Here is a 24847-nt window from a genome sequence, read left to right as displayed (position 1 = left end):
GCGGCCGCACCCACCCCCACGCGGCACGGCCGCTTCCGCTTCCGGAGGCGGAGAGAGGAACCCGCGGGGCAGAGCGGCCCCGGGAGCGCCGGGAGGAACAGCGCCCCCCGTCGGCCGGGAGGTACTATCTCCCCGCCGCCACGAGCTGGGTGGGGCGGAGGGCCGAGGAGCCGCGCTCGGCGCAGCCCTTCGCGGCTCCCCCGGGCAGACGGGGCGGCGGACGGACCGCGTAGGGCCGTGCAGGCGTTGTCCGCGTCAGCTGCCAGCTGTGTGCGGGCGTGTGCCGGTCCCAGCCCCACGTGGAGCCCCCGCCCGCCGTTCCCACGCGTAGCGGTGCCGCCCGCCTGCAGCCACCGCCCGGCACGGCACGGCACGGCACGGCACGGCGCGGCGCGGCGCGGCACGGGAAGCTGGCTGAGCTCGGGCTGCTCCGCTCCCAGCACGGACCCAACGCGGCTCCTGTCGGCAAAACAGCGCCTTTATTTTTAACATCACCCCGGGTTTCACCATTTCATTTTCAGAAAGCGGATAGAGGGAGAGGGGTTGCTCGGTACGAAGAGAACACGGGCTCGCCCTGGAGACCTCGGTGTCCGGCTTGCAGCTACCGCAGTGGTTTTGCTTTAGGTTCGGGGGGGAATGGATAAGAGGTGTGTAGAAATGTGCATCGTTTTTTGTCACATTGCCCCCTCTTGCCATCGTCTTGTTGAAAATTTGAGTTACACGTGCTAATCCCATCTGAATCACTCATCTGGATATATTAGAAATTGCAGCATAACCTAGACACCTTTTAGTAGGAATAAGGTCAGTTTCCCACCCATATTTTGATTTCAAATCCCAGATACGATGATTGGTGGCAACCACTTGAAACTAAGACCAAAGGACACAACGGGTGCCGGGAGAACCAGGTCAGAGTTCAAACCGGCTGTGTATGTGTTTGGATTTTAACTTGTTGTATTTGGTGATCAGATCCAGCTTACTGTGCCCAAGAGTCATCCTTTTTTCAGCCCCATACGCACTGCTCTTTTCCATCAGCATGTCCTCAGTGAGTTTATCATAGGGAGGAACCACAGGCTTTTTCTCACGCTTTGGTTGGTTGTACGGAGAGAGCAAGTCCAGTTTGCCTTGTCCAAACCCCTGTCTTTTTTCCATCCCGTAAAAACTGTTGTCATTTTCTGCAGTTGGTTCCCCAGAGGCAGCAGCAGGCCCTTTCTGCTTCGCACTCATCCTGGTGCTATTTGTGCCTTCCGAAAGGGACTGCGTAGTTGGCTCCTGTGTCAGTGTGGAGCAGTGGCCGATGTCGGCTCTGTCATCTCCTTGATAAGTGGGTTTGTAGGAAACAAAGACAGGAGGTAGCTCTGTCTGCAAGAATGTCCTCCCTGTCACAAGATTTGGTTTGTGATACAGCGTGGATTTATTTGGAGGACTGTTAGCGGAGTCTGGTGGTTCCCCTTGCTGCGTAGGGCAGGTGGGCTTCAGAGACGTATCATCCTTCCCCTTCTTATCACTGGAATCGGGGCTCAAATCTTGCCTGTCTTGGTGGACATTGTAGCTGGAGTTTTTCATGAAGGGAGACATTTTTATGCTTTTGATACTCACATTGGAGAGGCTGCTGGAGGCGCTCAAGGTTTCTGAATCATTCATGCGGATGGGTCTCAGAAGGGAGTCGACAGCTGTTGAGGTGCTCTGAAGTGAGGAATCTGGCACACAGAAGCTGGTCACCGCTTTGGACTCTGCGTACAAGTACTGAAATTCCTTGTCAAACTCTGCGACTATTTGACCACGGAAGTGTGTCACCAGGCTGGTGTGGACTTGGCTGCAAAGCCATGTGAAACTGCAAAAATGGAAAACAACACATGTAACTTCTGCTCACAGAGACACCTGGCATTGATTTTGACACTTAAGTGATTTATTGCTACTGCACTTATGCTTCTAAATTAACACTTCTTCTGAAGGGTGTAAATTCAGGTTACTTATAGCAGTGGCTACATACATAATTTCTTTTTAAAAGAAAACGTCATTTAATTTCAGCTTGATGATATAATGAGGTGTATGAAAATGTGAATAATAGACAAGAATTACCCTGTGCATGAGCATAGCAACCATTAATACACACACAGTGGTTTTTTTTTTAGCTTTGTGAAGGGTGCAGAGCAGCAAATAGGCCCTGTACTAAAAAAGCACACCAGCATGTTTCAGGCTGTTTCTTCTCCAGTTTCTCACTGCTAGCACTCTGCCCACAGACAAGCATCTTCTCCCACTCCCAGTCCCATTCAGGTGGCAGAGAGCACCAGTGAAACATCTGTGGGCAGGCTTGTCGGTCTGTGCAGGAGGGCACTATGGCATGTTGGGCTGTATCCAGTGGGCAGCAGCAAGGAGGCCTCCAGGTATCTGACAATGGAGAGATGTGGGTCATTGAAACACAAGTGCACGTGGCATTCATAGAGTTACAGAATGTTCTGAGTTGGAAGAAACCCACAAGGATTATCAGGTCCACCTCCTGGCTTCACAAAGGACCACCCAAAATTCAAACTGTTTCTGAGAGCGTTGTTCAATCTCTTACTGAATTCTGTATGGGAGGGCTCTTTCTGCCCAGTTTGCATCGCAGACCTCCTAGCTCAGTGTTCGGCCTGTACAAGACAGTGCATCATCCCCTTTCACAGAGTGCAAGGAGAGTGTTTTGGGGAGGTATCAAGGCATACCTGGACTCCCCTTCTCTTCCCTTGCCTTGACATGTCCTTTGTTCTCATGTCCATAAGATCTGCAACACAGTGGACTTGAGGGCTGCTCAGGCACGCAGGAGGGTGAGGAATGGAGATCTCAAGCACCATCCCGAGGAGCAGAGGAGGCCTCCATAGCCCCACAGGGATACCACAGGACAGGAAAATCTATGATGTTTTCCATAAGTATTGCTCTGAGATTACCCAGACTCTTTTTAATCTTTTCCTCACCATCCATTTAAGAAAGATGTGTTAAAAATTCACTTGAGTCCATTGCTCAGCAAATCTCATGCCTGCTCTTGCAGTACAATGTCTTGGGATCCTTTTGGGGAGCTTGTTATACTTAAAAAAAATAAATGTTTTGTCCCAGCTGATGAAGAACTTTCACTTATTACCAGTCTGCAAGTTTGCCTTACCTGTTTAACCCAACCTGTTGTTTGTGCTAATTGTAAATTAAAGAGCTCTCTGCTCCCCACTGAATATCTGCAGATAGTAACCACATTTCTCCTCCCAGTCCTCATTTCCCCTGATTAAACAGGGAAGCTTTGTTTATATGGTAAGCTCCACAGGTTCCTGGTCATCCCAGTCCTCAGCTTCTTCCTTAATGCTCACTGTAGTAAACAGACTGTGTTGAATAAAACAGAACCATCATGGACATCAGTTGCTACAGCAAGATAGCATATCTCAACTCACAAGAGTAGGATGAAATCACAGAAGCCATGGGAAAGCAATTACGATGGGAGGTTGCATCTGCTCTCAAGTAAATGTCATCTCAGAACAAGACGCTGACACTGTGTTTTGGGACCTCATTGATGTTTATGTTACAAGACAGCTACTTGGGAACTCAGAGTTGGAAGCAGCTTTTGGCTTGTTCCTGAGCAGTACACAGTCGTTACCGTTCATAATGTTGTAAGTCACAAATTACCGAAGTTACAAGTAGTAATACTCTGATCTCTCTGGGCTATTGTGTGGTCCATGGGCAAGCTGAGAGAATTCCTCTGCATCAGTGTTTACCATGTGGGAGCTTGGGATGGTCCCTGCCCTGAACTCACCTTTATACAGAACATGAGAAGATGAATTTCATACTGAAACCTATATAGAAGTTAGAAAATATATCAACAAAACATTTGCAGGACCACTTAACACTAACTTGAGAGTACCAAAGTACAAAGCAGCTCAGCAGCTACCTAGGATGTATAATCTCTCACTTGAAAGTGCCTTGATTATCAGAAGGTTGCAAATGTGATAATTTTTTTTCATGTTCTGGACCAGTGAGTCTCATAACCACACAACACAAATTAGTAGAGACTCTTCTAAAGAATATCATTAATGGCCACATAAGTAAATACAATTTAATAGGAAAGGTGGTTTTGTAAAGGAAAGTCATCTCTCACAGAGCTATATGAGTCCTTTGAAGAAGTCTGAAAGGCCAGACAGGGGCAATTTCGTGTAGTCCATATCTACTTCCTCGAAATCATCTCTCCCAGGAACACTGCCTAGCTCCCAGGAACGCTGCTGTTCCCATCTGTGTTACTTACAGCTGTTGCCCTTCTGTGCAGGAGTGCTGTGTCCACAATTCACAGTGCTTTGAACTCAGGTGCCGCAATGCAGGGCTGACTCCACAGCATTTTGTCACCCGTAGCATGACTCAGGCATTGAGTCATGTGCTGAGAGGTCTATCAGCTGCTGACCACAGGCCAGGAGGCTGTTGAGGACAGCCATGGGATGCTCACACAAACACCTGTGCCCATTTGAACTCCTCAGAGCCACAAATGGGGTAATAGGGCCAAACACCCATGCTCTGGAGGGGCAAGCTTGCATCCCTCAGATTGTGAGCACCATCCTGTGAACCATGAGAGTAACCAAGTGGAAGACAATGCTGCCATCTCTGTCCACCCACATCTACTGCTTTTGCCAGGAGAGCTGGAAACAGAGCTGAGCAAGAGGCCTACCTTGTGCTGGCTAGGAGGTTTCATGTCTCATAGATTCACACAGTCTAGCAGGAGCATCACTACAGCTCCCCATCAAGGTTTCTGGCCTCACATTAGCAGGAGGCAAACAGAGGTTGTTAGGTTTTCCTTCCCTCTCTGGACCCCATGACTTTCACCTTCTACCTCAGTCTTCTCCCAGAACCCTCTGGCCCAAGGTCCCACACACCCAGCCCTCTCTGCTCTACCACATGAATTTGCCTTTCCCCCACAAGAGGGAACCCCCCTGTCCTTATGACTGTCCCACCACTGATGTCTCTTATGGCTCTTCCTTCCCTCAGTCCAACTGCAGTACTCCAGTTTCCTGTGCCAATGCAACAGGCACTGCCCACTCCACATCTCAACTGGGCTTGAAGCACCCTGACATGATCTGGTCTGGACTTGTGCTGAGGCACAGCTGTCCTTCTCATCATCGTTTCCATGGCAGGATGATGTGGCCTTCCCACCCGTGGCTATACCCACCACTACAGCTTCCACTCAGCCCCGCACCAACAAACTCATGTTCTTCTGCCTCCAGTGGGACATGGGGGAATGCAGGCCAAGATCTGGTTTCTCTGTATGAAATAGGAACAGCAGGGCTATGACAGCCATCGGCAGTGCATGGCTAAGCGTAGCATGCATCCAACCCAAAGCCATCTCCTGGAGACAACTGCATGCTGAGGACATGGGTTGTGACAGCAGGCTGTCACTTGGCAGGACAGGGCAGGGCAAAGTGGAAGTCTCTGGTACAAACTGACAAACATCTTTCCTCCATGAATGCCATGGAGGAAAGAACCAGAGAATCACGGACTCACAGCATCATAGTCTTATAGACTGGCTTGGGTTGGAAGGGACCTCGGAGATCATTCAGTTCCAACCCACCTGATGTGGGCAGGGCTGCCAGTCACTAAATCAGGCACCAGATCAGGCTGCCCAGAGCTTCATCCAGCCTTGGCCTTGAACACCTTCAGGGATGGGGCACCCACACTTCTGTGGGCAGCGGTGCCATGTCCTCATTGTCCTCTCAGAGAAAAATTTCCTCAACTTCTAACCTAAATCTCTCCTCTTTTAGTTTAAAACTATTTCCCTTTGTCCTATCGATATCTGCCCATGTAAAAAGTTGACTTCCCTCCTGCTAATAAGCTCCATTTGAGTACAGAAGGCTGCAGTGAGGTCTCCCTGGAGCCTTCTCTCCTCCAGGCTGAACAAGCTCAACTCCCTCAGCCCATCTAAGGCAAAGAGGAAGCCAGAATGATCATACCTGGTCTATTCTGGTATAAGAATGATGCGTTGAGTGAAGCTAATGAGTTATACACTCAGCGCAGACAAGAAGAGGTGCTTCCCTGTGCAGCACAGCATACATCGAGCTGAGGATCTCCTCCCTGCAGAGAACCGTGGATGCTGAAAGTTCACCAGGGTTCAAAAGCCATCGGATTTTCCTGCCATTATTTGCTTCCATAAGGGACTGTTGCACATGGAGAAGCCAGCTGCAGAGCGCTCCGGGGCAGGAGCCTGGGGAAGGATGGCTGGAGGACAGAGGCAGCCCTCCCGCGCCCTGCCGGCCGAGCGGGGCTCTGAGAGCCGGAGCGGGGCCCCGTGCAGCTCAGCCCTCGGCCAGGAGATGGAGTTACAGCATCACCGGGAGCCTGGAGGGCCGGGGCAGCGCTGGCCTGGCGCTCCGCGTCTCAGGAGAGGGGTCAGCTCGGCAGCATGTCTGGCAGCAGGATTGGCCCTTCTGTGTGCCCCCTGGCTGGAGGTGCCGCTGCCTTCTCACAGCCGTGCTGTGCAGGTGACCTGCGGTTCTTCGCGCACAGAAGCTCTGCTTCAGCTGTGTCTGGCTGGTAAATGATACCAGTTTGCAGCAGTTTTTTTCTCTCTTCAATTGCTATTTCTCATCTTTCTTACAGTTCTCTTGCTTGACGCTGGCTGCCAGCTGTTCTTTCCTCATTCTGTGCACCAAAACAGCCTCTGTGCATCATTTTACTCATCATTCAGCATAGGTTCTATGTAGTACATTAAGCATACTGACTATACATACTATTTCCAGACTTTTAATTTCATGTTACATTTCCTAATATCTGAGATGATGATACTCTGTTTTTATCATGATAAGCTCTTAAAGCTTGCTTCCAATGCATTTGCAATCATTTCCATTCCTCTTTTTACATGTTTTATATATATAATATGTATTACAAACTGCAGAATGTATTCATTTAATTTGGGCAGCCCATCCCAGTTATCCCTTATTGCTTATTCATCCTCACCACACTATGCCTTGTCTCTTCTTTCTGGATTGAGTTTTCATTTGTGCATCTGAGGACTTCCTTCTCTTTGATTCAGTGTGCTCTGCAAAGCTTTATACCACTTATCTGCTGGCACTTCAATGCTTTACATTTCAGCCTGGGGGTTCCTGGCTGATGCACTGTGCTCTCCATTCCCTCTGCACTCACTTTCTGCTTAATGGCAATTCATTTCTGAAGGTGACTGCTCATTGGGTTAGGTCTGGAGCTCTCTCTTAAAAGCTCTTTCCTTTTGTGTGGGGCACAGCAACCTGAGGGCACAAGCACTTCTGTCCTGAAGAAATGCCAAGCCTTCTCCAGTTTTAAACCCTTGTAGCTTTACCTTCCCTCTGCCAGACACTTGTGTGCTTGTTTTTGCCTCCCTTTGTGCTGAAGCCAGGCGTGGAGTTTTGTAACCTTTTCTTAGCTTTCCCCCCTAACTTTCCAGTTTCATTTATCATGTCAGCTTCAAGTTTCTTTCAGTATGATACAGCAAACAGTGAGCTCTTTCCTCCTTATGCCGCTGGCAGGATGCATATCTGTACTTCGAGTATCTTCCATTTTCAACTGAGAAACCTCTTCTAGGGCAACACAAACAGCCCTGTAACTGCCTTCAGGCTGACACTACCACCTCTTTTCTCTACTGGCAAATGTTTACTCACATTTTCCTGGTCAAAATCCTGCTTAGCTCTCGCCCCATTTGCCCTTGGGCTCCTCTCTCATCTGCTGCACTAAGAAATCTCTTTGTATCCTTCACTCTGTCAGGTTAAAAAGTGCTCAAGGAAAAACTATTCCTTCTGGTGCCCAGAATGATACTAACTAGATACAACTATATTTCGAATTTTAGATTATTTGTTTTTCCAGGAATCTGCTTAGCTCAATAGGCCTTGTTTTCCCTTTTCTTCATTAACAGGAAACAAAATGAAGAAGGGAAGCAAATGGAAATATTTAGTCAGAAGGGGGAATCTTATGGCTACAGATGTGGGGAGAGGTCAAGAGTTCAGACATGATACGAGTACCTATGTGAGGATAAAGTATTCTCTCGGTAGAGCTGAAGAATTAAAAGACAATGAATACCTGAGAAGTCAAGAACAGAGAAAGAAAATATCTGGCTGCAAGAAAGAGTGCAGCCAGACTAAGTGTACTAAGCATCTGGACAGATTCACCTTCACATGGATACATGTACTGAAACATGAGGGGATCTAGCATCTCAGCTCTGCTGCTATTCCGTATCTGCACAAGCAGCTTCATGATGTGCACCCATTTCATGAGCAAATCAGATCCAATGAAGAGGAACTGCACGGGTCTGAATTTGAGAAGGGCCCTGAAATAAACAGACATGGTTCAACAGGAAAGTACTCGAAGTAAATACACGTGGGAAGGCTCAGGCAAGATGACAGCAAAGAATGAAGGCAAGATGAAGGAGAGTAAATGAAGGATGAGAATGGCAGAGACATTTAGATCAAAGTTATGGAGCACTACAGAGAAGCCAATGTTCAGTGCTTACGTAGGTTCCCACTACTGTAAAAAGTGATAGAGTCTTGGGTGTAAAGTAAAAGAGCATCTAAGAAGGAAGCTAAAAACAAGCAAGATCTTCTCGGTAGCCTCATAGAACGCTCCCTCTACCATGCTTAGATTGGAACAGAGAAGTAAAAGAACACTTGAGTACGTGGCGATGGAGATTAAGTTAGGGAAACGATGGTAGGTTCATAAGGAACAGGAAAAATACCAGAATATGGTGACTGTATGGGAGAAAGCTGAATTCCACCTTGGCCTAAATAAAACGTGACTGCTGCATAATGCAACGCAGAAGACCTAGGGAAATTTGAAATGAGAATCTGAAGCAAAGCTGGGATGTGCAGAACAGTTTGAAAATGCCCACTCTCACTTAAGAATAAAAGCAAAAACATGCATTCTGATGTAAGGACAGAGGGAAATCAATGAAACGCCAATAAGGATTTTGAGTCAATGAGTAACACCTGAAAAAATAAAGCCGTGTTTAGAGAAGTGGTCAGTGTGGAGCAGCCAGGTCAGATATACACATGTCCGCAGATTTTCTAAACTAAAGAAACAGATATTGTGAGATGCTTGAGTTGGAATGATAACTCTGCCACGACAATCATCTCAGAAAGGGACTGGGTAAAAAAAAAGAGGAACAGTGTTAAGTGAAGAATAGAAACTTTACAGAAAGAATAAATAGGGGATATGTTGCTGGGGAAATGGCATAAAGCATTAAAGAAAAATAAGTCAAATGATGTAAGCAATGCATCATCAAATGAAATATATCCCTGTTAGATTAAAATTCCACTCCCAAATATGGAAGACATAGGATTGGTCCACATTGTGAACCAGCTGAGAGTGCTGATGGTACGAATGGCATGCTAAGGGACATGTCCTCTGCACAAGGCAGAGGAATAAAGGGATAGTCAGTTATATCCACACTGTACAGGGGCTGTGACTAGGAGAGCTGCAGAAACTGCATTTGCACTCTATAAATGACTTCTTTTGGGAGAAACTAACCAGAAAACTAACAAAAGGAGAAATAGTTCTGCTCTGCAAAAATAATGATGATATATGCATATCTAATATTCTTTCAGGAGCAAAATGATCCACAACAGTCATATTTCACTGAAATGAGAAAGTGAGGAATGCTATTAATAAGAAATTTTTAAAAGTATCCAAAGAGATTAACTGCTTGAGGCAGCAGGAAGGCTGTTTAAAGATGCTATATTGGAGGCTCAGAGCAAATATATCTATCAAAATAATGACATTTTAACACATCCAAATGTCACCAGAGTCAAAAGTAAAGGAAAACACTAAAATAAATAGCCTTCAAAAAATGGAAGTCAGCAATTTTCCAATTATTAACCAGAGAATAACCTATCATTTCAAATTGAACATAGTAACAGAGGAATGGAAGTCATCAATGTGAACCTTTCAAAGAGCTACTGGAAAACTACGAAGCAGCCAGTCTTATTTCCATACTGAACAGACTGGTAGAAGCAAACAGAAAGTAACATGATGAGATGCATAAATAACTATAATCATAACACTGGAGACTCAGCAAGTTTTTGTGGAAGGAAGCCATGCCTCAAAGGCTGCTGCCATTCTTTGAAGGAGGTAGCGAGCACACGGATGCATATGATCTGCTCGGTGTAGGATGGGGGACTTAGAGATTTGGACACAGTCATTCATCAAGGACTCTTAGAAAGCATAAGTGGTTGTGGAGTATAGAGGAAAGTCTTCCCAATGGGTTAATGATAATTTTAATGTCCCCACTGGAATCCCATAGATTTTGGAAAGGAGTATGAAAGCAGTTCGTACACAATGAAATTGCCCTGGGAAAACTGGATAACATAAGAAGCAGTGAGAAGGTTTTATGGTATAGTAACACCATGACAGACAAAATTCAATGTCATTGGATGCAAACTGCTACAAAAATCAGATGTTCTCTGTATACTGATGAACTCTCAGATATTAACACTTAGGAAAGCAGTCAGACTTCCCACAGGAAGTTCTAAACAAGAATTATTGCAGTGCTTTGCAATGGTCAGAAAGGCAACCAGCAGGCTAGGAACTGCTTACACCTCTGTGCTAATGTATAGTGAATGGGGATATCCTGACCTCTTCATGCAGCTCTGGTCAATTAGTCTCTCAAAAGATAGTGATAATGATTAGAGGTCTGGATGTTCTGCATGAGTAATGACTGAAGAACTGAGGATACTTCAACTGAGAAGAGATGATTATAATACAGGGATTGTAATGGAGGAAGATGAAATCATAGATGCAGTCAAGGACAATAGAGAACAGTGATTTACAATTCCTGAGTTATGGAAATCTGGGGGCACCAAATATAATTGTACAGCAGTAGACTTAATGTAAATACAATAGCTCACTTCACACGAAGCATAAATTGCATAACTCATTGCCAGAGGGTGTCGTGGAAGCCAAAGACAGAACAATCAAGGTGGGAACAATCTGCTGTGGGAAAGTGAACATAAAGAAGCACATGCAGCATCCATCCCCAGAGGTCCTGAAGCCTCTGCTCCTTGCACACAAGTCTCCTGAGCTGAGTATTTGGCTTTATTCAGGAACTGTTCTGGTCCTTTGAATCTCAATTTCCCAACTGCAAGGAGAGTAATCTAACTGTCTGCTACACTTGGTATAGTGCCAAGCTGCAGTGTACCTGATTTTTTGTCCAAATTCCATAGAGAGAGACAATTTCTTATAGTCCAGAACAAGGGGTGGTTGGTGGGACAGCAGGGAATCAGACATAAGGCCATGTTCAACTGAGCAGTTATCCTCTAGAACCTGAGAAGGTTCAGCTACAGCAATCTAGAGAGAGCAAGCAGGAGTTGGATCCACAGCCAGGTCAGCAGGGGAGGAACTGATCCAGGGAACTGATCTTTGTTTCAAGCAATCCACTCAGGGCAACAGGAAAATTAATAAAATGTTCCTACGGCTGTGGAGTTCAACCCAGCAGACACATGCCCAACTTCAGCCATTTAAAATGAGTGCTTTCACTTATCCAAGACCCTGGTGCAGTCAAAAGTGATGGAATGATGTTTCCAGGCACCCCATCGATCTTAGAACCTTGCCTTGAGGTGGCCAAAATGATGGCAAAGGCACTGCTCTCCATATTGTTTAAGTAGAGAACCAGTGTAGCCAACTTGGATCAAGTAGTTCTATTTTTCAGTGGCAGAGTTTGGCAGAAGGAGACCTTCACACTCTGGTGGTGATGCCAGAAGCAAGGAAAAGTGCAGCTTGGAGCTCCAGCAGCAGTGGGCATGTTGGAAGGTTAATGGCTCTGGGTAGGGGATGGAAAAGAGTAAGAATGAGGGAGAGCAATGGTCAAGGAGACCTAGCAGAGAGAGCATGAAGTATTGCCGGGCACTGACAGAAATGTCCAAACAATCCATACTGGGGAGCTGCATTGTCTGTGGTGGATAGCAGAGTGTACAACAGCACGAGGCAGTGCAAAGTGAGATCACAGCTGCAAAATTAGGACAGGTGGTAACAGTGGGATGTTTCAAATCCAGGGTAGGGCCAATGCTTCAAGGGCTTCAAGCTGTGGAAAAAAGCTTCTTGGAGGCAGTAAACAATTACTTCCCAGAGTTAACTAGCCTAAATGTTATAGCCCACAAGAAAAGATGCTATTCAGGATGTAGGCAGCAAAGATTCATGAAACTCGGTTCGAGAGGCTGAAGTGGAAGAGCCAGTATGTAATGATGCTCACAGTACAATTTCAACACTGTGGTCAGAGAGAGCAACCTAAACAAATGTAGCAAATGCATATTCAATTTCAGGAGTGACTGGGTAAAAATACTGAATGTACAACAACAGTCAAAAAATTCAGTCAGCAAGGGTGGGAATAACAAAGCAGATGGCATCATTTTGACCCTCCCATCCCCGGAGTGGCAGGCAGGCAGGTCTCTGCAGCTCAAGGACACGGTGAGGTTAGAGAGTGTGCAGAGAAAGGCTGCTAAAATTACTGAAAGACCACATCTGCCTTTGAAAGAGAGACTAAATTGGCGTCTTCATTTTGGATAGGAGGAGGGGTGTGGAGGGGGCATGGAAAATTGCACAGACAATGGCTCAGCTGGATCCAGGACAGCGATATTCTGTACATTTAGCACTAGAACCAGGGGAACTGCATGGAAATAGATATAAAATAGACACATCTTGGTCACTTGTATGGACAATAGATCGAAAACAGATACAGAAAGGAGCAAGTAGGAATGTGCTCTCCAACATGCCTGATGCAAATACTGCAAGCACTATGGGAGGAAAGATGGGACACCATCTGATCCGGTAGGGCATTTTTTACATCACTAAAAAATTAAGTGATATTCATAGACAGTTGTGTCCAGGAGTCATCAGGGTTGTCAGACAGGCAGCTAATGTTATCTGACAACAAAACAGAAAAGTAAGGCAAGCTGATGGGGTAGAGGGTGAAGCACCAAGGTGAAAACTGACATTTATAAGGGTGAGATGAAGAGGAACAGCTGTACATCTTTATCATGGAGGAAATAAAATAGGAATTACTCAGTATTTTGCAGTGTCAGCAGTTGCTGCTTTTCTCACCTGTATGTACCAGCTACAACTTGGTCACAGTCTATCAGGATAAACTTCTCCAGAACCTGGCCTGCAAATTTCTTGCCCGCTTTGCTGTAGTATGTGTCTCCACTCAGACATCTTACACGCATGTTCTGAAATCAAAGAAAGAAGAGATGGTAAAGGAATACGTACTGAACCAAACTGGAACATTCCCCAGTTCATCAGTGATGAAGTCTCATGCAGGATTACTGTGCCTGGAGGTGGAATGCAGCATGGCAGCAAGTGTTTGCTGGGTGTGCATCCCACATATTTTATCTCAGTGCCTGCTTGTATAAAATAAAAATACCAGCAAATATGAACAAGTTGTACTTAGGGACAAATGCTGCTTTGAAAAAAAATAAAAAAGAATTGGAGAATTCAGTGATTCTACAGATCCTTTCTGAAGTATGTAAAACTGTGTACAGTTTATTCCAGAATATTGCTAACACTCAGCGACCCTCAGTAGTTTGTGGCTCTGCATTAAAACTGATTTCAGACCTGTAACAACTGATTTTTCATCAAACTAAATACATTGTTTGGATTTTCTATCATGACATTGAGCAAAATATTGTCCAGTATAAAAGATTTACAGAAATGTATGACCATGTTTTAAGAATTACCAATATATTTAAAAATGATAATAAGATTTTATGTGGCTGTACTCAGGTGAAACAGAGCTGATTCTCAACTGCCTTAAGAACTTCCCTGATTCAGCTTCAGGCATGAAACTTCTGTCCAGTACAAAAAAAAGGAAACAAGACTCCTGGTATTCAACAGGAGCCTTAGTCTTAAGGTGAAGTTTTTGCCTATAATAGGAATTATTTGCACCTCAGGTGGGGCAAGCAGGAGAGAACGGCTGCTGGAAGCAGTTACTGGACATGTCTATAGGAAATGGTGCCAAACAAAACAACTGAAATAAGTTTCTGTGAGGCTGCACCTCCAGGCACCTGCCAATCCATCCCCTTCTGCCCCTCCAGTCCAGCTATGGCCACCTGCAGTGGCCTTGGCATGATGGGAGCTGCCACCAGCTGTCCCCACTGCATTTGAGAAGGTGCATCTCTCCATGGGCAGCTCATCCCTGCCCAGTGCCAGCATTTGGAGATGGAGCCCTGTGGCTGCAGTGGTCCCTATGGGTGGCACGAGCTGCAGGGATGCTTTGCCCCTCTGCAGTGGTGGGTGCTGGCCCACACCACACAGCATCTTTCAGTCCAGCCAGAAAGTAGTTTTTAACACCCACTGCCAGGCACTGAGGAATGTGGTTTAGTGGGCATGGTGGTGATGGGTTGACAGTTGGACTGGGTGACCTCAGTGGTCTTTTCCAACCTTAATGATTCTATGATTCTATGACAAATTGCTGTGATTTGCCTGTAGACGTCTTCCACTGTGCACAGACCCACATCCCATCTATCCCTGTTGCTCCCCAGCAGCTGCTCCTGGGCATGGCTGTGGCCTCTCCTCCTCCAGGGCAGGATGAGCAGCACGGGCTCGCAGGGCTGCCCGTACGCAGCCAGGGACTGGCTGTCCCAGTCTCCAGCCTCACATGGAGCTCCAGGCACAGAAGTTGTGCCTTGAGGGGGAGCTGGGGGCAGCCACCTGCGGGAAGCCCAGCTCAGCTCTGCTCCCACCAACCTTCCTCATCCACCAGAGCCCTGTGGGCAGCAGGTGGACTTCCTGGAAATGTCTGCTGGGAGCTCAGCACAGTAGGGCAGAAAAGGCTCCACACATCATGCTGAGGAAGTCTCTCCACCTGTGCCATGAGCACCACTGCCTTCAGAGCTTCCCAAATGTCCTCTAGACTAGGGTCCAGCTAACCCTACAGTCTGCCTCTCACCGTCAGCGTTGATAGCGGAGGAAGAGCAGGAACAAAGCAACCATTTGTGATGCTGCTCATTGAAACTTTTAGCAGAGACAGAACTGAAGCTTCAAAAGTTTTCACTATGGATCCCACTGATTCTTGCAACCCAGAACATCTCCTGACTTGTCACCTATGAGAAGGGATGAACTCTTTCCCCACAAGGACAATTAGGCATCGGAACATGTTACCAGGGCAGGATGTGCCATCTTGCTTGAAGATATTCAAACTGCTCTCCCAGCTGACCCTGCTTTGAGCAGGATGTTGGACTTAATGACTTCCTGAGGTCCCTTCCAACCCGAATTGTTCTATGGTACTATGGAATGCCACTACAAGTTGCTGAAGTAGAGCAGTATAACCTTGGGGTGGTGATCACCTAATCCCATTGCCTTTCAATTCAGGAATTTCTTTTCTTCCATTGCTGAGGTTTTATTAATAGTAATTCTCACAGAGAGGAGCTTCTTCTCCCCCCACATAAGCTGAAACAACAAGAGATATTCCATAGATTTATTTCCATAGTGCACCTTCACTTCCTCTCTCCTTTCCGAGGCTGGATGAGTTTCTGACATCTGGCTCAATTTTTCCACCCTCTTCTTTCCCTTGGCAATGCTGACCCTCAGCTGTCCAAGCAAGATGAGAATCCTACAGTCTTGCAGGAAATACAGACCACCCTGTGTCACTGCCACTCAGCTTACTTTTAGCTTCAATACATGTCCATTTGAAAAAATAAAACCTGCGGAGACCACTGCCAATGCTTGATGCACTACTGTCAGATCTCCTGATGCTCAGCAGCAAGATTCAACACCATTAGGCTCACACAAAGCTCTTAAACTAAGAAGATGAGGAATTGCCCCGAACTCCCCATTACGCTCAAAGTTGTCATTAATTATTCTAGATGGAGATCTACCATCATATCCGGTCTTAACCCAGAACCAAGAATAAAATATGTATATTCATTCCGGATAGATGTGAATATCAAGCACATGTGTTAATATACTGCTTGAGATGCAGCAGCCTAAGGGGCACTTCACACTGAAACCTGCAGGTGAGTCACTGAATGCGGGAGGCAAGCATTAATTAGCCATTAAGCACAAGACATGGCATCAAGTCTAACAAAAAGACAGGCATCTCTGTGGATATAAACCAATGCGGATTTTAATTTGAAATAATGGCCAGATTCTTGGATAAGAAGCAAATAAAATAAATTTTGAAGAAATGGAATTTTTCTGTGTTGGCCAGGTGATACTAGTGATGCATTTGTTTATGAAACCAAATGTGCTCTGGCAAGAAGTAGTTTTCTCTAATAGCTGCCATCGTGAGGCATGAGATTAAATGGATCTGACTTGTGAGAAGTAAGAAACAACAGAGCATCACCAACATGGGAAAAAAAGCTGCATCTCTTAATTAAACTTTATGTAGACAGGTTAAAAATTGGGAGAAATTAAGATGTTTGCAATTGTATCTATCTGTATTTTAAATGCTGTAAAATGTTTTTGCACTTTCCCTAGGTGAGGGAAAAATGAAATGGATGGCTGGAAGAGTACCAGCCCCTCCCTCCAGGGAAGGCATAGAAGGAGCTGTCCTGTAGGACAAACAAATTACATTAAAATCATCCTCCAATGGGAGGTGATAGCCAGAAAACTTATATGGGGACAGCGTGATACTGGGGTACGTTTCTGAGCACGGGAGTTTCTGAGCCAAGAGTGCATGTCTCACTGCAGTGAAAACTGACAGTGCTTGCCTGCTATGGACACCATTGCTGATGGACACCCCAGTGAGAGAGGAATCAGGTTCTTCACAAATCCTTCATAAACTCAGTGGCCGAACAATCACAAGCCTAGAAATAAATCCTGACATGGCATTTTTAACTTCTGGTTTTACACTGAGTGCATCCAATAGGGCTAGGAGGAAATGGTGGTTTCTGATTTAGGACATCCAAAGGGGCACACAGCTTTCCCTCCCTACACTTCCCCATAGAGTGGCACTGCAGCAGCTCTGGACAGAGCCTAAAGCTGATCTGAGGGATCTGAACTAAGAACCATTTAAGTCTTGCAATACAATTCCCTAGGGCAAGGACTGAGAGAGGAAAATGGACAGGTCCCAGAGGCTGGTCAGAGTGAAGAGAACAAAGGATTCATGATTTTTATCGATTCCAAAGCTTGGTTATCACATCTAGAGTGTCACTGAAAACTTACTGGGAAGCTGTCCTGAGTGAGGGACATTTTATTGCACATTTCCACAAAATACTTCAAGTACTCTTCATCCAGGATCAGGTAAACAGGAACATGCCGTCTGCTTGAGGCCTCCAGCAGGTCACACAGTATTTCCATGTCTGTAAACAGATCCATCACAATTGCTATTACCTACATGGGAGAAAAAGAAAAAAGGAAAAAAAAAAGAGTTGAAATCTCGTGCACAAGTGAATTGTACTTTACGCTACAGAGTAAGTATTCAAATCCCCAAATCAAGGGCCACATGAGTGAAGGCTGCTTGTGGAACTTTGTATTTAAAGCCTCACCACAACTGATAAAATCACTCACCTATAAAGACATTCCCAGTCCTGCTACCTCCTGCCTCATTCATCTGTCCTTCACAGAAAGAAATAGCTGAAGGGGTTATGCACGTGCACAAACTCGGTGTCATTGGTGCAACCGGTATGTATCGCCTTAAGCAAACACGCCAAAAACATAGCATACAAACAGGAAGACCTGCGACTGACCAGAATCATGATTCATTTGGTGTAAGAGTGACTCTGTAGATGACTAGCATATTCACCTAGAGAAGCATGCTTTCTTCACAAGGAGTACACTGACAGGTAAAGGAGAAGGTATGCAGCTCAAGTATTCATATGCCCTTGTTTCAATATCACGAAGATCACATTCTATGGACACCTAGGCAGAATCATGGAACATGTGTGGGAAGAGTCCCTTCCCCTCCCCCTTCCCTGCTGGTGGCACTCCTGCTAACACAACCGAGGACGTACTTGGGCCTCATTGGCACAAGAGCACATTGGTGACTTCTGCTTAACTTCTTATCCATCGGTACCCCTTTCCTTCCAGGACTTTCTTCCAGAAAGCTGCTGCTTAGTCTGCTGCTCCCACTGATTCCTGCTCTATGTAGTTATTCACTCCTACAGGCAGGACTGTGTGTTCATCTTTCCTGAAATTCACGAGGTTTCCATCAGCCAATTTCTCTTGCCTGCTGACATCCTTCTGAACGGAAATCCCACTTTCCAGCTTATTGACTGCACTTAATGCCATTTAGCCTGAAAGTATGCTCAGGATGTACTCTGTCTCATCCTCATTAGCAAAGAGGTGAAGCAGTACTGGCTCCAGCACTGACCTCCGGGGAACACCATTAGTTAGGCTTTGTACCACCTGAGCGCAGCCATCAAGCCTATTTCCTTTCACCTATCTCATGGTCCACCTGTCCAAACCACATGTCACCACTTTGCTGTAAGCAAACTACCAGACACCGTGTCACATCTTTGTTAAGGTCAGGGAACACAGCATCTGCTGCTCCTCCCTCATCCACACCATCTGCCATCTTTTCACAGAAGGGAGTCATGTCGGACCAGCACAATGAGTGCTGGCATTCACATTCATATCTTGTTCTTCCTGTACCTGGATTTATATTCCAGGAAGATTTGCTCTGCACTTTCTTCCTAAGGAGTGAGGTAAGGCTGACATGCCTGTACTTCCCTGGGCTTTCCTTTCCATTTCCAAGATGGGTGTGGTGTTTGCCCTTTTCCAGCCATGAACATCTTCCCCCAGTTGCAATACTATTTTGAAGATGAAAGCGGGCACACAGTGAAATCAGCCAGCTGAAAGAATCTGCCTTGTAAGTAACGTGGAAAAGAACATACATGTTGTTATACCGATATAACTATACTATATCTATACTGCCTATAGATAACTGGGCCAGAAAGATCGAGTAGATGGAGTATTTTACAGGCAACTGGCAGCTGCCCAGAGCTCAGGCTTTGGTGGAAAGGAAGAATCATTAACTGCCCAGTCATTTTTTTGGTAAAGAAATAGCAGGACAGATATTGGCTATGCGGCCCTTAGAATACACTCGTGGTGGGTTTTCATCCAAAAGGTGAGAAGAGATGAAGGGAAGAGCTGTTCTGAATTTGGCTCTGTCTATAACAGATGGACAGTATGAAGTGTGTTCCTAAGCATGGGCATGAAGTGGCAGCTAAGAATCCCAAGAGCTTTGCAGTGAAGCTCCGAAGGCTTGCCCTACTCAATGCTTATGTCCTGCACTACACCTTGTGCACAATCTGAGGCAGAACTCATTCCTGCTGCCCATCATGCACCCTAGGAGGGTGGGAAGCCTGTTTTGACCTCTTCTGCTTATGTTAGAGCATAAGAATGAATGCAGTACTTATAGCCCAAGCCACTCTATGGAGGGTGGCATGTGTGGTGAGTTTTCTTCTGCTGACTTTTACAGATGGACAAGGTTTCTGGCTTATTGGAATTGTCCCCAAAGAGGAATGTGAGGGAACACCTTCCTGGAGGCAGGTGTGACCTCAGGCATGTACAAGGGACACAAGGCTGCTGTAGGGAAGTGATGTACTTCTCTTCCCACAAGCACTACAAGCCATTTGTACTGTCCAGGCCAAAATCAAGTCTCATCCACCTTCTCACTCTGAGCTTCAGAGTCTGATCCCAAAAGGTATTTTTCATAGTTCTTGTTGCTCTTAGGTCCCTTATGAGGCTCTGGCAAACCAGGATCCCATGCTGAAATCCCATTATCTAGCAAAGTCACCACTGTGAGCACAGTGAAGATAGTGAGAAGCATCTTCAGCTTTCTAAACAGTCACTGCTGAGATCCACACAAAAGAGCAGGACTTGGCCTTGTCTTTCCACATTTCAGCTAAAGACTAAGGGTTGAAAAATTTAGCCAAATGACTTAGGTAGGCTACTCATCCTCTAATGAAAATGCACCAGGAAAAGATCTATAGCTCAAACTTTGTATAGGGCCAAAGGTAGGTCCCTCTCAGGCACACTTGCCTCATGATAGCCCAGTTCATCTCCAGCTCAGCTCCTGGAGCAGGCTTGGCCCTGGGCAGTCTAAACATGCCTTGGAAGTCATTCCAATGCAGTTAAGAAAGGCTGTTGCTTTTCTGGCCCTGGTGCTTCCACGCTGAAAAGCCCCATGGGTGCCAGGTGGGTACAGCAGGTCGAGTCAGCTAGCTTTTCTCTATCATTTTTCTCAGAGTTCAGGATTTTTGCACAGCAAGTATACAGTGCTCGGTGTGAGATAGATGCAGATGCTGCTATGGCTGCGTGTGGCAGCGTGCTGTCATCGTGGCACTCAGTGCTCTGGGCTGGGGTGCAGCTGGCTGCCAAGCAGATCTGCACCTCCTGGCAGCGCTGTGGCAGTGCTCAGGCGTCACTGGTGGACCAGGTGCCTCAGGCAGCAGGGCAGCAGCTTGTGCAAGCTGGGTGGAGCCCCACGCCATAGCCAGACTCATGTTTTCCAAAATGGGTCTTCACTTGGCATCAGGAGGTGGAAGAAGTGCTGGCTCCATTCATGCCCTCCTCTCATGGAAGATTTGCACCTGGTGGTGCTGGTGAGCACCCAAAGCCAATGTTAGGGGAGAAGAAGGCTGGCAGCCCCACTCACACTGCATGTTGCAATGGGGACAGAGGGGAGGATGTGTCCTGGCACAGCCCCATGTGGTGGAGGAGCAGGCGCCCTTGGTGAGGCTGCTTATATTGAGTGTGGGTGCCACAGGGCAACTGTAGCTCCATTAACATCTCCTCTTGGTAAACAAGGCAGGTAGCTCTAATAATAACGATCAGCTCAAAGCCAAAGCCTTAGCAGCCTTCCAATATCTAAAGGGGGCTTTAAGAAAGAAGGGGACAGGCTTTTCAGCAGGGTGTGTTGTAATAGGACAAATGGAGAAAGTTTCAAACTAGAGGAGGGGACATTTAGATTGGATGTAGGGAAGAAATTTTTACAGTGAGGTTGGCAAGGCACTGGCACAGGTTGTCTGAAGATGTGGGAGATCCCTGGAGACATTCAAGGTCACACTGGACAGGGCTCTGAGCACCTAATAGAGCTGTGAGTGTCTCTGTTCATTGCAGTGGAGCTGGTTCAAATGGGCTTTAAGAGTTCCTTCCAACTCAAACTCTGCATTTCTATATGTCTTGGGGAAGGAAGACCCTGGAAGTCTTCCCCTTTAGGTTTTCCTAAAAGTGAGATATAAAGCCTCAATGCTACAGCACTGCAAGTTAGATACCTGAGCCCTCTCTCTCGTTCAGGCTCCTGCCATCTTAGACATCAAGCTTACAGGCATTTAAGTCACCCCAGGCTTACAGACCTAAGTGATGCATGTCCATAGGCTCAGAGGTGGGAGCTTCAAGGCTGGGCTGGCTCAGGCTCTCCCTGCTCCTCACCACAACCACACAGCTGCCCACGGGCTCTGGAAAATTCACACCTTGCCGTTGTAGGGTTAAATCATGATGTTTCTGCATCAACTTCTGGAAACTGAAATTCAGCAATTACTGCAGTCATCACTTTGGGAATTACAGCACTTAGCAGCACCCTGCTGGGGCTGCCATCTGTCTGGTTTCTAACCAGCACAGCTGGTTTTACTGGTATTTGCCAATAGCAGTGTGGTTTGGGTTATTACCGTAGCTCTGCCATTCCAAGCAATACATTGCCTCTCTGGGGGACCATCACAGACCCTTCTGCTGTCACTCACAAAGGCAGACACGCAGCCAGGGTCAAAGGCATGCAGGAGGGGTGAGCAGAGAGTAGGCAGTACAAACAGCTCACCCAACAGAAGGGCAACTATGGCAGCATTGTCAAATGCAGGCTAAGGGGTGGCTGCACTGCATCTTCTTATGTCTGCAAAAGGAAATGCTCAAATCTGAAAGTACACCTCCAAAGAAACTGATGAACGCAGCCAAGTAGAAAAACAAACCGCACCAGCAAAAAGGACCAATGAAACAAATGCCCATTCTGAGGATTTGTCAGTACAAACATGCTGTTGCAAAACATGCAGAAAATACTTGCAGAATATTGCAAAGTAGCAAGCGGCTCCATGCACAGCTGCTACTGGCACCTCAGGCAAAAGGCACTTCTACCTCTGGTCGTTCTGTGAATATTGAAAGATGGACACATAACATCTTTTTGGGTGGTTTGAAGAGCAAAATGACTCAGTAACAGCTTAAAGATGTGTAACTGGGGTTGTGAATAAGCTGGAACTGCCGTCAATCAGAGTTAATCATGGGAAGTGCTGGTGGGATGCTAACAGGAGCCAGCAGAACACAGCAAAGAACCAATGGATGGCTGAAAGCCCATTACCACATCTCACACAACAGCTAAAAATGCCGCATGAGGATCTCCATCTTGGACACAACAGGCTGAAGACCATCAGTGCTTTTCTGAGCTAAGCAGAAAACAAAGAGCTCAGAATGCTCTTAGATATAAAAAAGCCCCTGATGTGCAGCCTCTCTGCAGCAAGAGGAAGCTGCTGGGAGCTGGAAAGCAGCAGAATGTTTTTCATGTGTTCAAAGGATCAAAATGTTGTCAGAGATCTGGGGCAAGGAGACATTCCTTGGAGTCATTCACTTTGCGTGTTCTACCATGAGTGTGCCTTAATCCCCAGTGCTGAAAAGCATCATGGGATTTTTCAGGTCATGGAAGGTGCACTAAAGCAGCTGCCATAAGGGCAAACAGCGCTGTGTTGGTTACCTCCTGGATGAAACTTCCCGTGTTTACCTACAGGGCACTATCAAAGTTCAGCATATGAAGCATTGCGGCCAAACAGTCCTTTGGGCAAAAACTGGAGATTTCCACTTAGTGCCTGAATTTCAGCTCCATGTGGCTGTCAGGTGCTGTTACAATATTGCCCAGCAATTGGAGCTGCTGCACGGCCACAGTTTCACCTGCCCTCTCTGTTCTGAAGGTGGTGATAAAGATAACACCTTCTTTCATTCTGCTCTTGGCATTCTAGACACAGCTAACGTCCGGGCTTACAAGTTCTGCAGTTCCTGCTTTCTCTGCTGGGCATTTAAGGAATGACTGTCAAGTTAAACAAGAAATTACTGGGGTGATAAGAGTAACTGCTTAGGAGCTGGCTGTTCAGAAGTGAACTTTACACTGGAGGTTAACTCAATATCCTGAAAGCTGTGAAAGAAAATAACACAAAAGGAAATGAACGTGGAAGAGATTAAAGAACCATCAAGGGAATAAGGTTCCTAAAAGCTGGAAATGTGTCTGAAATACAGCGGTCTGACTCGCTGCTTTAGCACACTGTATGACGGCAAAGCAGAAAGAAGCAAGAAGCAAATCCCCAGCAGCACTGTGCTCGATAGGCAAATGCTGTGGCTGTGCAGTGCTGATGGCATCTGAGGGCTGACGATCCCACCCAGCAGGAACTGCACCATGGGGCAAAACGGGCTGAGCTCCCTCATCCCAGAGCAGTGCAGGCATTGAGTCTGAGGACACGAGGATGTGTTCTCACCTACCCCAAACTGCAGGGAGGGCTTTTCATCCCACAGGTTTACGTTCTCCTGCCGCAACCCCCCAGCACCGTCCTCCTGTCCCATCTCATGAGGTGTCCAAAGGCCAAGACAGCCCTGACCCGAGGCTGCGTGGCAGGGGCCAGATGGGGCATGGCTGTGGGCTGAGCACGGCTGAGCACTAGTGCTGCACACCTTCCGCGTGCTGCAGGCTTCAGTACTTTGCTCTGCACACCCACAAGCACAGACAAAAGGCCTTAAAGCACACTGCCTGGATGACATGAAATCCCAAGGGGAAAGAAATTACAGGGAAGGAAAGGAGTGGGAGTAGTCACAGATCTGATAGAGGAAGAGCAGTAGCACCATGCCGGGCATCCAGACAGCAGCAGCAGCTCAGAGCAGGCAGCGTGCAGCTGTAGGACCAGTGACTGGGACTTGTGCCAGGGCAGGAGACCCCGCTGAGCAGACACTGTGCTATACATACCGTCCGTGCCCGGCTGATCAGAGACCGGAGCAAATCCTTAATGCTGTTAGCTTTGTTTCTTTGGAAAATGATGGTGGCTTGAGTCTGTCCTGACACTGTGAGAAGCGGCATCCCCGGCCAGCCCAGCTCCAGTTCTGGAGGGTGCACATCAGACATGAGCGGAAAGTAGGTGCCAGAGGTCAGCTCAGAGTAGAGGGAGGACCTGTCTCCATCACCAGCATCACCCTCTTTGTCTGTCCTTGTGTTGGCTTCTGAAAAGTTTTGGCTTCTCTGCTGGTTCATATATTCCATGTCCAGGGTGGAAAGAAAAGGCAGTTCCTGTTCCTTGTTGATGGCACTCATGTAGCCGCGTTCCCCCTGCTCCAGAAAGGCGTCGACGGCCAGCCTGGCTGTCTCGCTGTGCTGGAGCACCAGCGGGGTGGGCTCCCTCCACCACGGCTTCTTCAGCTGCTCCAGGCGGTTCTTCAGCGGCCCTGACACCCCTTGCTGGTTCCCATAGCTGCGGTGGAACTGGGGTCTCACCTCTACGGCCAGGTAGTTGAACATGACCAGAGCTAAGCAGTGCCTCTCCAGCTGCGGTATTCCTCTGAGAGACTCCAGGTAATTTCCGGCCCTCGTGCTGAGTTCCTCCCAACGTCCCTTCAGCGTTTAGCATGAGCTCCACTCCTTTGCGCGTTAATCACTAGGTACATCCTCCCACCCCGGGGAGGAGCCGCTCTCTGGCTCTGCTCAGCCCTGCCAGCACACACCTGGCAGTGGTGCTGGGAGATCCCTTCTGCTTGGTGATGACGGTCGGCTCTCCCAGCTGCTCCTTCCCTCTCCCGGTCCCTGATTCATGCACTGCCCTCCCCTCTGCTTCTGACAGGTCCCCACCCTCGGCCAAGCAGGCTCCAACCTGTTTTGTCCCTCCTTGTGCTCACAATAGAAATGCAGATGCTGAAACTTGTTCCTGTTTGAAATTTGTTCCAAATC

At 47.0% G+C, this 24847-nt stretch overlaps 1 protein-coding gene across 1 annotated transcript; it reads right to left on the bottom strand.

The window, feature by feature from the left end:
• Positions 1-468: 468 nt before the first annotated feature.
• Positions 469-24484, bottom strand: FAM83C (family with sequence similarity 83 member C). Its single transcript, XM_065754010.1, has 4 exons — positions 23876-24484; positions 17107-17274; positions 13048-13172; positions 469-1831 (listed from the first exon to the last, which is right to left on the bottom strand). The coding sequence occupies exons 1-4, from the start codon at positions 24419-24421 to the stop codon at positions 907-909; spliced, it is 1764 nt and encodes a 587-aa protein (XP_065610082.1). The 5' UTR covers positions 24422-24484; the 3' UTR covers positions 469-906.
• Between the last annotated feature and the right edge of the window lie 363 nt (positions 24485-24847).

The sequence above is a fragment of the Cyrtonyx montezumae genome, unplaced genomic scaffold (assembly GCF_038088225.1).
Source record: "Cyrtonyx montezumae isolate F1298 unplaced genomic scaffold, pur_monq_1.0 scaffold_9, whole genome shotgun sequence".
Classification (NCBI taxonomy): domain Eukaryota; kingdom Metazoa; phylum Chordata; class Aves; order Galliformes; family Odontophoridae; genus Cyrtonyx; species Cyrtonyx montezumae.
This window is presented reverse-complemented; position numbering and strand designations above follow the sequence as displayed.

Excerpts from the sequence above, each read along its gene's own strand:
- FAM83C (XM_065754010.1), bottom strand. The coding sequence starts at position 24,421 with ATGTTCAACTACCTGGCCGTAGAGGTGAGACCCCAGTTCCACCGCAGC. Across the intron at positions 13,173-17,106 it reads TCACTCAGGACAGCTTCCCA|AACATGCGTGTAAGATGTCT; the intron begins GTAAGTTTTCAG and ends CTTTGATTTCAG. Across the intron at positions 1,832-13,047 it reads GTTGTAGCTGGTACATACAG|TTTCACATGGCTTTGCAGCC; the intron begins GTGAGAAAAGCA and ends CCATTTTTGCAG.